This window comes from Dipodomys spectabilis, unplaced genomic scaffold (genome assembly GCF_019054845.1).
Source record: "Dipodomys spectabilis isolate Male_0828 unplaced genomic scaffold, ASM1905484v1 ptg000319l, whole genome shotgun sequence".
Taxonomy (NCBI): domain Eukaryota; kingdom Metazoa; phylum Chordata; class Mammalia; order Rodentia; family Heteromyidae; genus Dipodomys; species Dipodomys spectabilis.
Window position 1 is genome coordinate 4507529 of NW_024870996.1, and position 15873 is coordinate 4523401.

General features: G+C 41.4%; 1 protein-coding gene across 1 annotated transcript in view; it reads left to right on the forward strand.

Annotated features, from left to right (window-relative positions):
* Nucleotides 1-15873, forward strand: part of LOC122128008 (SWI/SNF-related matrix-associated actin-dependent regulator of chromatin subfamily A-like protein 1) — a 36998-nt gene that overhangs the window by 16915 nt on the left and 4210 nt on the right. Inside the window, 3 exon segments of the mRNA XM_042702310.1 lie at nt 1144-1359; nt 5532-5602; nt 10703-10805. Of these exon segments, the coding sequence (XP_042558244.1) occupies nt 1144-1359; nt 5532-5602; nt 10703-10805 (390 nt within the window).

The following is a 15873-nucleotide window of genomic DNA, read 5'->3' on the forward strand; positions in this document are numbered from 1 at the left end:
CATCTTCTCTCCCTGCATGACAGGAAATAGGCATTTGAGCTCACTGCTTCCTAGGAGCTGCTGTTTGGGGAAAGCAGGTTGTGAAGGACTGCTAGCCCTCCTGGATGACCTAGTCAAACCAACCCCAACCACCGTTTACCACAGTAACACTGCAGTTGGATTTGATTGGGTTGCTGTGATCCACAATGAGAAATAAATAGTTTTTGTTTTTGCCAGTCCTGGGGCTTGAACTCAGGGCCTGGACACTGTCCCTGAGCTTCTTTTATTCAAGGCTAGTACTCTACACTTGAGCCACAGCACCACTTCTATAAATTTTTCTTTGGGGGGGGGTCCGGTTGTGGGGTCTGAACTCTGGGCCTGTGCGCTGTCCCTCAACTCTTCAGCTCAAGGCTAGCGCTCTACCACTTGAGCCACAGTGCCACTTCCGGCTTTTTTCGTTTTGCTTATGTGATGCTGAGGAATCGAACCCAGGGCCTCAGGCATGCAAGGCAAGCACTCTACCACTGAGCCACCTTCCCAGTCCCCACTTCTATAAATTTTTTTGATCCCCAGAAATCCCATCAAATAAAGATGTTTCTGATGTTGTTTATGAGATAATGTAATGGAGTCTGTAGGATTTACCTTGAGGAGAATTTCTTTCTCTATTTAGTATATAGGAATAGTCTGAAAGCTATTTTTTTATTTTTCAATATATACCTAATCTGAGCTGAGAATGTGGCTTAGTGGTAGAGTGCGTGCCTAGCATGCATGAAGCCCTGGGTTCGATTCCTCAGTACCACATAAATAGAAAAAGCCAGGAGTGCCACTGTGGTTCAAGTGGTAGAATGCAAGCCTTGAGCACAAAGCAGCTCAGGGACAGTGCCCAGGCCCTGAGTTCAAGCCCCAGGACTGGCAAAAAAAAATACATAAAATAAAATAAACATCTAATCTTCTGTCGTTCTGCATTTGCAGCTGGAAAAGTTGATGCCAAACTTTAGGATGCCATGCCGTGTCATTTTTATGATCTTCTGGCTGTTTTTTCCCCACCTTTCTTCCTTTATTTATCTTATCTGGGGCTAATTTCTCCTCATCACCACCTGGGTGGTGATGAGAAAAGCACCCTGCCTGGAGCAAACAGTCTAACGCAATCTCATTTCTCCTCAGTTATCCTGGGGCTGGGACTACTCGGGCTCCTCCAACCTGGGAGAGCTGAAGCTCCTGCTGGAGGAAGCCATCAGGCTGCGCCGCCTCAAATCTGATGTCCTTTCCCAACTGCCTGCCAAACAGCGCAAGATGGTAGTAGTTGCCCCAGGACAGATCAGCGCCAAGGCCAGGGCTGCCCTGGATGCAGCAGCCAAGGAAATGACCACTGACAAAACTGTGAGTTCTGGTCTGGAGACAGGCTGGAAATGGATGCAGACAGGTGTTCCTTTCTGAACAAATCTGTGAAAATGGCCCAGGGTTCTCACCTTGCCTTTCCACACTTGCTGCACCCAGGCAAGAACAGCCAGCCCTTCCTTGATGACTGGTGGCAGATTGTCATAAAAATAACCTCAGGGGAGAAGCAAGATGGTGATATACATGTGTATTCTGACAGAAAGCTGAAATTTATCTTCAGAGTACAATGAGGCTGCCGCAGTATGGTAGCAGTTAAGACCATTAGGGCTCCATCTAGTGGGTACTTAAGTTACCCCTCAGGTCACACCTATGCATTGGTACCAGTCAAGATAACAAATGGACATGGGTCCCAAAGCAGAGTTTTTGAACCCTCTTAAACCTTGGAAATCCTTAAGTCATCTAATAATGGCTGGCAGGAAGTTGGCTGGTCCATTTTACAGAGAGGGAAACCAAGGCTCACAGGATGCTAGGGTGTTATTTCTATTCTACAGTAGAGGCAGGGCTAGAGCCAAGTCTCTTGTCCCTGTAATTTAGGGTTAGGGCTCTTTTTTTTGCGGGGGGGGGGGGGGGGGGTCGGTTGTGGAACCTGAACTCTGGGCCTGGGCACTGTCCCTCAGCTCTTCAGCTCATGGCTAATGCTCTACCACTTGAGCCACAAGTGCCACTTCCGGCTTTTTCTGCTTATGTGGTTCTGAGAAATCGAACCCAGGACCTCATGTATGCAAGGCAAGCACTCTACCACTGAGCCACCTTCCTAGCGCCTTAGGGCTCTTTCTACTTTCACCTTTTCAAAACAGTTATTTTACTATTCCAACTCCATTTGTGTCTCTTAGGGTAATAACCTTCTTGCCCTGGTGTTATTCTCATTGGTCAGGCAATAATCAGATGTTTGCCATTATCACAAAGCATTATTTGAGCCTCATATTATTTATTTCATAAAGAAGCTTAAATATCAATAAGGTCTCAGCTTTGTAGGAGATTGCAAAATAAATAAAAATAACAGGAGACACAATGCATGAAATTTTTGGTGTCATTTTTACCATAAGTAAAACTAGCCCATCACTTTTAAGAAGAAAATGCATTGGTAAATTGTTATACTGTATTTAATTTATACTATATTACATATACTAACCTGGATGATTCCAAGTAAATAGGGAAAGCACAATTTCTTTGCTGTAGACCTTTACTGTGGACCTGTAGAACATTGTTCTTCAACTTCAGCAGAATCATGAAGAGAAGCAAGGTGCTGTTGTAAAAATAGTTCAGTCTTCCTCTTCTGATGGGAGTTAAAATTCCAGTGAATAGAAATTTTCATCTCAATTTAAATTTTTTTCTTATCATTTTTTCCTAAACTTTTAATATCTGCTGACTTCTGTCCAATAGTGAATAGCACCGGACAAGAACTGATGAATAAGGACCAAATATAAAGAATGATAGTAGTGGCTGAGGATGTAGCTCAGTGACAGAATACTTGCCTAGCTAGCATGTGCTTGGGGATAGGGAACCAGTATCATAATGTCAAGATTGGACTCGATACTTGTAGGCATTCCTTCCAGACTCTGACCAGCTAGGAAATCCTGAGTTCAAAGTTAAATGGAGAATTGTGGTTTTATGGTTTTAGTCAAATAAGAAATCCATCTTGCTATAGTTAATAATTAATTTTTAGCCCAAAGTTTCTCTTTTTTGTATATCATGGCAGCTCCACCAAGCACTGCTGACCTGCCTGTCAAGAAATGATTCTTTGTACCTTTCCATTTAAAAAAAAAGAAGAAGAAGCTTTAGGAGAGGGACAGGTATGAGAGGTGGGAACACAGAGTGTGGGGTGAAGCTTTAAATCATAAAAAGGTAGCCAGTTTACAATCTAGGTTATAATGAAGGCTTTTTCTCATTTTTTTCAGCTGAAATAATAGGTCTCTCTTCAAAGGCTAAGGAAAGGCTGTCTGTAATTGTCTTTTTGTCTAAAGCAGTTTTTGATCAGCAAGAGCAGGATCATGTCCACCCAGACCTCCTGGTGACAGAGTCAGTTTACTTATGACATCTGACATTCCATTTTAAAAAAAAGTTTAAAAACTCCAATACATCTAATTTAACCAAAGTCTAGGAAGCAGGAACAAAGAATACAGGCTATTTAAAATTTTCTTGCTCACAGCTAAAAAAAAAAAGTGGGGGGGAGAGATCATTAATATGTGATATCTACCCAACTTGGAAAGTTTTCCCTTTCTTTTTAAGATAACACTATTACAGTTTCTCCTACATTAAAAATCCATAGGTTTGGGGATATAGGGCAGTGGGAGAACACCTGCTTAGCAGGTTGAGAACCTTGGGTTTGGTCCTCAGCATTTCCGAAACAGAGAAAGAAAGAAAGAAAAAGTAGTTGCTTATAATGCAGTAGATATCTATTCTATAAAATCTAAAAAATAAATAGGTCTGGTGCAGGGGCTCCTACCTGTAAGTTTTGCTCTTCAGAAGGCGGAGTGATCAGGGAGGATCACAGTTCATGGTCAGGGCAAGCAAAAAGTTAACAGTACTCTGTCCCACAACAAGCCTGGCATGGTAGTGTACCCCTGAAATCCAAGACACTGCAGAGGGTTAGATAGGATCCCTGGCAAAAACATGATACTGTCTGAAAAGTAATTTGAATTTAGGGCTGACAGTGTGGCTCAAGTGGTAGAGCACCTGTCCAACAAACAGGAAGACTTTGTATCCAATTTTCAGAGAAAAAAGGAGAGGTACTTACAGTAAGGAACCATTGAGTACTTGCTACATGCTGGGAATGATGCTTTATGTATTTCAGTTATTTAACTCTCACCATCTGGGTCTAATCCCATATACTTGAGCTCCCAAGACCACATTGATTTCTGGTTCTGTCAGGTGTTGGTGGCTCACACTTGTAATCCTAGCTCCTCAGGAGGCTGAGCTCTGAGGATTGAGGTTTGAAACCAGCAAGAGAGGAAAGTCCATAAGACTTTTACCTTAACCATTAATCAGCCAGAAATGGAGCTGGGGCTCAAGTGGTAGACCTCTAGCTTTGAACAACAAGCTAAGAGACTGCCTAGGTCCTGAGTTTTAAGCCCAAGTAACACATGTGTATACACACACCCACACAGACACACAGACACACACACACACACAGGGCTGGGGGGGGGAGAAAAATTCTAGTTCTGCCTTTAGAAACAGTGTGGCATCAGCTTATGTGTCTTTTTTACTTTCATTTTTCCATGTCTGCAAATGGAGATGAGATCATTGTGCCGTCTTCAAAGCCATCTTCATTACTGAGTTAGAACTCAGTACATAGCCTTTACACACTGCAGCTAATAGCATTAGCTGTTATTTTTATTTCTTTACTACAAAAAAATAATTATCTTTGCAACCACATAATTTAGAATACAGCATTTGGGTGTTTTTCTAAAATGCTTGTATATGTGTATTTTGCTTTAAATGTCTATAATTTCTCTATAAAATATGTCTTATATGACTATATATAAATATTCCAACATATTTGCATATACCTATAATGCATATTTATGTGTAAAACATATCACTCAGTAAAACCATGTTCTATTATATGCAAAATGCATGCAAACAGTGTCTGCATTTCAAGAGAAGAATTGGGACCATGCAAATATGGAAACCAGTGACAGACTGTTGTGAATACCTGTCCATGTTATTAAGTGTTCTTCAAACCCAATGTCTTAGTGTTTGCTCACATGGCAGTGTTAGAACTTTGCCTTCCACTTATTTAGTTGGATCTTGAAGTTATCATCACTCCCTCTCTCCCCTGAGTAACACCACACTGACAGAGTAGCTTGTGTATAGATTTGTGCACATATAATTCTAGCTCATGAATAAATTCTTAAAGAGTAAATTCTGAATCCCAGGGGGATGAAATGCTTTCCAGAAGAGCTTTCATGATCCTTGTCTCCTTAGATCCATGCAGCTGTTATGGGAATGACTGAGGATCTGGAATGTTGGCTCTAGAGAGAAAACCAGAGCAGTTCCTCTCACCTGGGCAAAGCGAGCAGATAGGTCAAGTGTCAGTGCTAGGGTCTCCCCATAAACTGGTGGCTGTTGGGAAGCTCAGGGTAGCCACAGTTGAGTCAGCTTGTCACAGAGTTCTCACAGGACACCTTTCAGCTCTCTTCCTCTTTCAATAAAAACAGCAGCAGAAAGAAGCCCTCATTGTCTTCTTCAACAGAACTGCTGAAGCCAAAGTCCCATGTGTCATGTGAGTACTTACCAAGTATCCACCTGTGATTCTCTCTCTCTTGTCTCTGTTACCCCTATCAGTCTGCCAGAATCATTTTACTGCTCTGAGAGTTGACTCGCAGGCTGGAGCTGTGCTCAAGTAGTAGAATGCTAGCCAAACAAGGAAACTGAGCAACTTCAGGGCCCTGAATTCAAACTCTGGTGCTGGCTGGAAAAAAAAAAAAAAGGAATTAAGTAGAGTTTAGAATTATAGCTGCTTTGAAAATCAGTTTAGTCTCCATGAACTCAGCATCTACCATACATAATCACCCTGTTACTGGAGCCACGCCTGGGCTGTAGTTGGAGTCTAACAAGCCTTTCTCAACCCAAGAGGGTAGAGGGGTTAGATATAATGGTAAGCACCTGTAATCTCAGCTACTTAGGAGGCAAAAATAATAGGACTATGGCCAAGTACTGAAGGCTCACATCCTTAATCCTAGCTACCCAGGAGGCTGAGATCTGAAGATTGTGATTCAAAGCCAGCCCGGGCAGAAGCGTCCCCATGAGACTCATATCTTCAACCAGAAAACCGAAAGCGGAGCTGTGGCTCAAAGTAGTAGGGTGCTAGCTTTGAATGAAAAAGCTCAGGGACACCACCTAGGCCCGTGAGTTCAAGCCCCACAACTGACAAATAAATAAATAAATGAATGAATGAATGAATGAATAAGAGGACTGTGGTTAGAAGCTTGCCTCAACAAAAGTCCCTGTCTCAAAAATTAGTTGGGTTTGATGCACATGCCTGAGGATCTCAACTTGTAGGGAAGTTCAGACAGGAGGATTGAGGTCTGAGGCCAGCCCAGGAAAAAACATGAAACTTGCTCTGAAAAAAAAATGAAATAGGAAAAATAAAAGGATGCAGCTTGACTGACTCCCCAGCAAAGTTTTCCCTGGCTTGGGGAACTGTGGTCACCTGCCTTTAAGAAAGAAATTAAAAAGAGAAGCTGCTTTTGAGGATACTCTCTGCCTCTCTCCAGCGACATGAGATTTCAGCCATTACTTACCTAATTTTTTTTAAAGTGGGCTATTGTCACATTTAGTTCTCTTTTTCACCATATAAACTAAAGCTGAAGAAATAATTGCTGTTCTAGTTTTACTGATTTTAAATATCCACAATTGCTGCCTTTCTTAAAGAAAAACCCACTCATGTTCCAGTATCACTGTGGTCGGAACTTCAGGCGACCCTAATGGTAGACAGTAGGCATTATTTTTTTTTAATTGTCTTTACATTTGTATGAGGCTCTGGTGGGATTATGGTTCAAGTGATTGATTCATAATGAAAATAAATTTGGTGTGGGCTGAGAGGTGCCAGACTGGCTATGGAGAGAGATCTATGGGTAAACTGACAAACACGTGGCCTGCCCTGCCCTGCCCTCCCACTAGGCCCTTGGATCCCCTTGCCCACCAGCCTGGCCCTGCCACCTTTACTGCTACACTCAGGTCCACATGCCCCAAGAGAGACTGCTGACTGTCAGCCTGCTCTCCTTTACTCTCTAGGCAGGGCCCTTTTCATTCATAAGACTGTTGTGGGACTTGTGAACTCCAGATGTGGCTTTTATGACCTGGAAACTTCTCGTAGAAACGAATCTGAATTGCCCTTGCCAATGCATTCCTCACCTGCTGCTAAGTAACAGATGGCAGGAGGTTGTTCTTTGCGTTGCTCCTTCAGCCCAAGACCTACAAAATTCAGGGTCCATGGGGCTATCTATGTCTTTGGGTGTTGAATCAACAAGCACACATTGCCCTTAGAATTTTAAGCTAACCTTTTGTTTTTTGTTGTCTAGTTGTGGTTTTTGTTTTTTTGTTTTTGTTTTTTTTTTACAGTGCTGAGGATGAGACCTTGGGCTCCATATGTGCTAGGCAAGTGCTCTACCATTGAGCTGAATTCCCAGGACTTAAGGCTAGGCATTTTACCATCTCATAAATAAACTTTGGTCATACATCATACATACTTTTTCAAAGTTGTATGGTAAATTATATAGTTCTTTGCAGTTTCTAAGCAATTTTTAGCTCTATTTATTTTTTGAGTGTGCCAGCACCAGGGCTTGAACTCAGGGCTTCTTGCTTTTGCTTAGCTTTTTTGATCAAGGCTGGCACTCTGTCACTTTGAACCATACCTCCACTTCCAGATTTTTATTGTCTGATTGGTAGGTAAGAATCTCATGGACTTCACTGCCTGAATTGGCTTTGAACTGCAATCCTCAGATCTCAGCTTGCTTGCTTGCTTGCTTGCTTGCTTGCTTGCTTTCTCTCTCTGTCTCTGTCTCTGTCTCTCCCTCCCTCCCCCTTCCTTCCTTCCTTCCTTCCTTCCTTCCGTTTTCTTTCTTTCTTGCTTTCTTTCTTTCTTGCTTTCTTTCTTTCTTTCTTTCTTTCGTTCCTTCTTTCTTTCCTTCTTTCTTTCGTCATGGGGCTTGAACTCTGAGCCTAGGTGCTGTCCCTCAGCTCTTCAGCTCAAGGCAAGTGCTCTACCACTTGAGCCATAGCTCCACTTCCAGTTTTCTAGTGGTCTATTGGAGATAAGAGTCTCATGGACTTTCCTGCCTGGGCTGGCTTTGAACTGCGATCCTATGATCTCAGGCTCCTGAGTAGCTAGGATTACAGGCGTGCACCACCAGCACCCAGCCATGGGCATCTTTTAATATAATAGGACAGTTACTATGGTAGGCAAGTGCTTCCAGCCTGGTAATTGAGGGACTTGTAATGGGTAGAACGGTGAAGCTGTGTCAGATGGAGAGGGAAAAGAGGCATTACGAAAACTGGGACTAGAGGTCACCAAATTAATTTTTTTTGTGGCCCTGTGACTTTTTGATGCTGTAGCAATAACCTTTTTTATTTATATCATGGCAAATTTTATAGTTCGCAAAATAATTAATGTGGTTTTATTAGTACAACAGTTCACAAATTGATCTCAAATCTGGTACCTTCCATCCACCATAGTGTTGTTTAAAAACAACTCTTAGAGGACAGTCCACTTAATTCTCCAACCCCCTACGTATAACAGGAAGCTGTTGAGATTTGTTTGTAAAGGAAGGCTGCAATATTCTTTGTGAAGACTGCCATATCTGGGGATGACCTCAGGTTGGGGGACAGGCAGGGAAGCTCTTATGATTAGGGACGGGAGCCGAAGTTACCTGCACAGGCTCACCTCTTCCCTGGGGTTATGAACCTCTACAGGGTGCTAATCTATGGGGAACAGCAGGGTCGGTTAGCTGGGTCACTCATACCACTCACACTATAGCTCCACCAGGAATGAGGCCTTTTGAGGGCTTGCAGATAAGAAGTGTGATGTTAAGAAACAAGGCAGGGAAGTGGTTCTGTGGCTCAAGTGGTAGAGCACTAGCCTTAAGCTAAAGAGCTGAGGGACAATGCCGAGGCCCAGAGTTCAGGCCCCATGACCAACAAAAAATAGCCTGGGAACATGGTTGAGTGGTAGAGTGCTCACCTACCATGCCCAAATCCTAGGTTTGATTCCTCAGTTCCACATAAACAAAAAAGCCAGAAGTGGAGCCATAGCTCAAGTGGTAGAGCAGTAGCCTTAAGCAAAAGAAGCTCAGGGACAGTGCCTGGAGCCAGAGTTCAAGTCCCAGAACTGGCAAAAGAAAAAAAGAAAAACGGGGGGCTGGGAAGGTGGCTCAGTGCTAAGAGTGCTTGTCTTGCATGCATGAGGCCGAGTTTGATTCCTTAGCACCACATAAGCAGAAAAAGCTGCAAGTGGTACTATGGCTTAAGTGGTAGAGTGCTAGCCTTGAGCTGAAGAGCTGAGGGACAGCGCCCAGGCCCAGAGTTCTGGCCCCATGACTGGCAAAAAAAAGAAAAAGAAAAACAGGGGAAAAAAAGAAGACAGTGGCTGGGTGTATATCAAACAATCAAGGTTTGAAGGCAGCCTTGGCAAATATGTCTGTGACGCTCTGTCTACAGTTAGTCAGCAAAATGCTAGAAGTGGTAGAGCGTCAGCCTTGAGTGAAAAAGCTAAACAAGAACAAGAGGTCCTGAGTTCAAGCCCCAGTACCAGCATAAAACAAAAACAAAAAACAGTGAGTGGAGGAGAGAAATAAAGGGAAATTTTAAGCAAGTGAGATCCTTTTTTACCGTATTCGTTTGCCTTGGAAAAGAATTCAGTCACCACTGTCTTAACTGTGGGCTGTGTTTTCTGAATTCTGAGTAGGAGGAAAAATAGAACCAAAGAGCCTTCTCCGAATATCTCTTCAGTATCGTTATTATATTTTTCATTATTATTATTACTGTTATTATTTGGTGGTGGTTTGTGGATTGTACTCAGGGCCTAACCTCATGCTTGTTAGGCAGATACTGTACCATTTGAGCCATGCCTCAGTCCCTTTTTGTGTTTTTTATTTCTAAGATAGGGCCTTGTTTTATGTGCAAGCCAGCCTGGGCTGTGTTCCTACTCTTTTGCTTTCCCTCACTGTTGGGGGTGACAGGTGTATACTACAGTGCCTAACGGTTGAGATGGAACCTCCCAAACTTGCTTTTTTGCCCAAGGTGACCTTGAACTACAATCCCTCCATCTTCACCTCCCAAGTAGCTAGAACTCCACACTTAAGCCACTGCACAAGAGTCACTTATTTCTTAATATTAAGCTTCTAGAAATTTGCGAACTGTTAAAAATCCCTTAATGCCCTGCCTGTGTGTTCCAGGACTATAAAGACATTTCAGTTTGTATGGAAAACAGATGAACATCCAAAGTTAACAAGTTAGCAACCAAAGTGAGAATTGTTGGTGACCTTCTCTGATCCAATTAAGAAGACTGTTTCAATAACATATCATAGACACATAAAACATTAAGGATACTTCAATATACTTGTGTAGGCGAGATGACTGAAAAGTATAGAAGTCTTTCTGCACATGGCAGAAGATGGCTTCTCAGCAGCTTCTCATTTTGTTTCTTGTCCACATGACCTGGTGTGAGGAAAAAGGGGAGCATTCCTCTCCTAGAGAAGGGAGTGGATAAGCTTGGGAGTACAGTTGATCTTGAAGGGTCTGCTGTCCATGTAGAAACTTTTCAGTGATTAACCTCAACTAGATGAGCATATGTTTAATCCATTTTATTTTGTTGTCCATGCAGTGAATATATCCTAGACCTTCTGGAAAGTGGAAGAGAGAAGTTTCTAGTGTTTACACATCATAAGGTGGTTCTGGATGCAGTTACAAATGAACTTGAGAGAAAGGTAAGCTTCCTTTGACTTTGAACCACTGGGTCTTGAGTGAATTTCAGGGTGCTTTTACTGCTTTTTTGTTGTTTTTTTATGGTCAGGGATAAGCTGGTAAAGGAAGTGATGCTTCCCAGACCCACAGCTGATGACCTTCTGAAGAAGAGTCCTTGCTTGTTGGACAAGTGGGCACAGTTAGTTCCCCACAGGGAATATTTCAATTACCCTGTGCCCTAGATAGACATCCACAGCATTTTGCTTTAGGGCTGTCTCCAGGGACTCTTCCACTATTCTTCACTTATAATACAAAACCTCCAGAAAGGAAGGAACAAACGTCCTCTTTGGGGCAAACAAGTGTTTGTATGCATGTCTTCTGGTCTTCTTTCTTTTGTTTCTCTTTACTATTATTTTTTATTAATTATACATAGCAGTGTGCAGACCAAAGTACACAGGAAAATCCACAAGGATCTCTAAGGGTGTTTGTTAAAACTTTACTTTCACTCTTGGTTAAAGTTTAGGACCATGTATTTCCTGTTGTCTTCCTTCATCCTTTGCAGTGATGTTACATTAAACACACAAACTCAGGTACATACACAGCACCTATGTATCTTACACTCAGACTGAATAAATCTAAAGTTTCACTGTATTAATTTCAAGGCTTTTTTTTCCACTACCATATGGAGATACTATTATTTATCCACTCATCAATAAGGCTATTTGAGTTGATTCCACGCTTTGTAAATATGAATAATACTACCATACTTTGGTTGCTAACTATATTGCTGAACTTTAAACTGAGGAATGGAAGTCCGTGTTGAATTATTGAGGAAATGTGGTCAGCTAATACATTAGTATTGTCAATCATTTAAATTTATTGTTATATGTTTTGTGGCCTAATAACATTGACATTCAATATGTTCTTGAGAACAATGTATAATCTACTTTTATTGGGTTTAGAATTCCATAAAATTTGTTTTATGTAGTTGGTTTAGAATGATTTCCGAATCTTTTATTTCCTGTTGATCTTCTGTTTAAGTATTCCATCCATTAGCACAAATAAAATACTTAAGTCTTTGACTACTCCCTCTCTCCTTCCATTATCTCTCTGCCCTTCAATTTTATCAGATTTTGCTTCATGTATTTTTTAATTATAAATGAGTTTATACTAATGTCTCCTTTTTTTCTTTTTTGGGGATTAGTACCAGTTAGTTGAACCAAGGTGTTTCATTTTAACATGTATATATATCGATACAGGTATCTATTAGTTACCTCCTCCATTCTTCTCTCTCTTCCTTTATCTCCCTTCTCAAACCAGTCTCAAGTTTCTTTGTTCTGTTTTCATGTTCATAGATTATTAGGCTTGTTTTCATCCTCCTTCCTCCTTATCTGTTCATCCATTGCATTTAGCCCTACTGCTACATCCCAACCCAGACATGTGAATAAAGGGAATGATCCATGAAGAGGAAATTACAGTTGTCAACATGTATGCATCAAATAGTAGGATACTCACATTAAACTAACACTGACTTACAAATATTGAGAGATCCCAGCACAGTAATAATGAGAGACTTCAACACCCCATTCTCATCAGATATATCATTCAAATAAAAGATCAGCAAATCGCAAAGTTAGACGATACCATAGACCAACAGACATCTACAGAGTATTTCATTCAGTAGCTGCACAGTACACATTCTTCTTAGCAACCCATGGAATTTTCTCTAAAATAGATCTTATCCTAAGGCATGCAGCAAGTCTAAACAAATATAAAGGGCTGGGAAGATGGCTCAGTGGTAGAGTGCTTGCCTTGTATGCATGAGGCCTTGGGTTCAATTCCTCAGCACCACATAAGCAGAAAGAAAAAAGCCGGAAGTGGCGCTGTGGCTCAAGTGGTAGAGTGCTAGCCTCGAGCTGAAGAGGTGAAGGACAGTGCCCAGGCCCAGAGTTCAGGTCCTACAACCAGACCCCTGAAAAAAAATAAATATAGAAAGAAATTTTTTAAACTCCTTTAAAACTATATAAAATATAGTCTAAACTAATATAGACATGGTCATTCAATGGAGAATGATTTCCTAAGCATATAAACAAAGTTATAAAAAGACATTTATTGAAGGGCTGGGAAGGTGGCTCAGTGGTAGAGCGCTTGCCTTGCATGCCCGAGGCCCTGGGTTCGATTCCTCAGCACCACATACGCAAAAAAGAAAAAAGCCAGAACTGGCGCTATGGCTCAAGTGGTAGAGTGCTAGCCTTGAGCTGAAGAGCTGAGGGACAGTGCCCAGGCCCTGAGTTCAGGCCCCACAACCGGACCCCACCTCCCAAAAAAAAAAAAGAAGACATTGATTGAGATAATGTAAAAAACATATGGATTTACTCATAGTTGTTGTGTATACTTGGTATATTTGTACATTTGTCAATAACAATAAAAACTCACTTTTCCAAACTCTCCTTTTTAGGAATTTATCCTAAGAAAATAAATGATCAGACTAGTGAACAAAGATTTATTTATAAGGATATTATATATAAGGATATATGTCATTCTGTTAATATTTAGAAACTTAAAAGGTTATCAGCAAATGTCCCATTAAATAAATTGCAGTATATATAGCCATAAAAAAACCATCACAGGGGCTGGGAAGGTGGCTCAGTGGTAGAGTGCTTGCCTTGCATGCCTGAGGCCCTGGGTTCGATTCCTCAGCACCACATAAACAGAAAGCCAGAAGTTGGGTTGTGGCTCAAGTGACAAAAAGTTTAGGGACATCATCTATGCCCTGGATTTAAGGGGTGTGTGTGTGTGTGTGTGTGTGTGTGTGTGTGTGTCTGTGTGTGTGTGTGTCTGTGTGTCTGTGTCTGTGCGTCTGTGTCTGTGTCTGTGTGTCTGTATGTCTGTGTGTCTGTATATTTGGAGACTAGATAGAAGCATCTTTATTACCATGTAGAGGAAAAAACCTGAATAATATATAACAAAATTTTAATGTTGATTATAAGTTGTTTATATTACCTTCTTTAGTTTTTCTACACATAAAAAAGACATACCTAGGTATGACTTATTCTTTCAGATCTCTGCTATTTAGTTATATTTTTGAATAGCTTGCAGTAGTCACGATAGGGGAAGGTATTTCCATATATGTTTGCTATGTATTTCTAATCAATCTCACCCCTCTATCACTTCCTGCCCCCTTCCCTTCCTCCTTCCCAAATAACAGCAGTAGGTTTCATTATTCTATTTCCCTAGTTGCAAACAATCTTATTTCACCAGCCAGGGTAGAAAAATCTGTAAGACTCTTATTTACAGTTAACCACTCAAAAATAGCTGGAAGTGACTCAAATAGTAGAGCAATAGTTCCTTGTGCACAAAAGCTCAGGGACAATGCCCGGGCCCTGAGTACAGGCCCCAGGAATGGAACAACAACAACAACAACAAAATCTTGAAGAGGAAGAGGAGGAGGAAAATAATGTTAAAAAAAAAAGTTTGGGGGCTAGGAAGGTGGGTAGAGCACTTGCCTTGCATGCATGAGGCCCTGGGTTTGATTCCTCAGCACCACATAAGCAAAAAGAAAAAAGCCGGAAGTGGTGCTGTGGCTCAAGTGGTGGAGCGCTAGCCTTGAGCTGAAGAGCTGAGGGAGAGCGCCCAGACCCAGAGTTCAGGTCCCATGACCGGACCTCCCTCCCCCCCCCCAAAAAAAAAAGTTTGACCCAGTCTTACTATCTTAGAGTCCAGTTTAGCCCCATTCTCCTGCCTCAGCCTCCCTAGTACTGGGATTACAAATGTGCATCACCACATCTAGCAACAAGATAATTTTTTTGCCCCATCAAAAGCAAGATGTAAAAATGTGATGCAGGCTGGTAATGTGGCTTAGTGGTAGAGTGCTTGCCTAGCATGCATAAAGCTCTGGGTTTCATTCCTCAATACCACATTAACAGAAAAAGCCAGAAGTGGTGCTGTGGCTCAAGTGGTAGAGTGCTGACCTTGACCAAAAGCTTAGGGACAGTGCCCAGGCCCTGAGTACAATCCCCAGGACTGGCAAAAAAAAAAAATGTGTGTGATGCTCACTGTTGATAAGAGTGCACCAAGATAACATGCTCACACTTTATGTTGGAAAGTCGACCAATGATATCAAGGAGCCTTAAATTAGGTTTTTCCCTTTTGCCTTGGTACTTGGATTGGTTTTAGGGCAGGGGAGATGTTTTATTTTGGGGGGAGGGTGACGGTGGTTTAAGACTAGGCCTTGCTAAGTAGTCCAGACAGGCCTTGAACTTTTCAATCCACTGTCCCCAGCCTCCTGAATGCTAGGATTACAAGAATGAGTCACCATGTCTACCATCATTGTAATGTGATACACTGCACATAAACACAGAATTTGATAAGAGGATATAGAGTATCTCCATCAACCTATTTCCTCAGTCCCCTGTCATCACCCTTTTCTCTGAGATACCTTCAGCTTCCACTGATCACTTTTCACTGGGTTAGTTTGCATTTTTTTTTTTACAGTTTTATGTAACTGTGTAATCCAAGTATATGTTTATTTGGGGGATCTAGTTTGTTTCAATGTTTTTTGGGATTCATCCTTATTGTGTGTGTTATCAGTCTATTCTTTTTTTTGCTGAGTAATATTCCATTGTATACATGCACTATATGTTTTTGTATATAGTCACATGTGAATGGATGTCTGCCAACCCTTCCTTTGAGGGAAAAACTGGAAACCCTCTAAAACAGCAGAAATAGAAAAACAGTTATACTATTGACACATAATAAATTAGAACCAGTAAAAACAAAACTTGGGAAACTTGCTAGTAGCTTAGTCAAAATATGATATTTGTTGTAAAAAAACTGGCAATAAAAATTTTAATTTGACTGGGTAGGTGGCTCAGTGGTAGAGTGCTAGTCTTGAGCTGAAATGCTGAGGGACAGTGCCCAGGTGCAGAGTTCAGGCCCCATAACTGACAAATAATAATAATAATAATTTAAACTATGTGCCATAAACACTGAGAAAAGAAGGACAGAAAATAAAATTGTTATGTTTACTATTTGTTTTCCTTCTAGTGTTTTACCATTTGAAAGGGTGAATGAAAATGTTCCTTAACATAG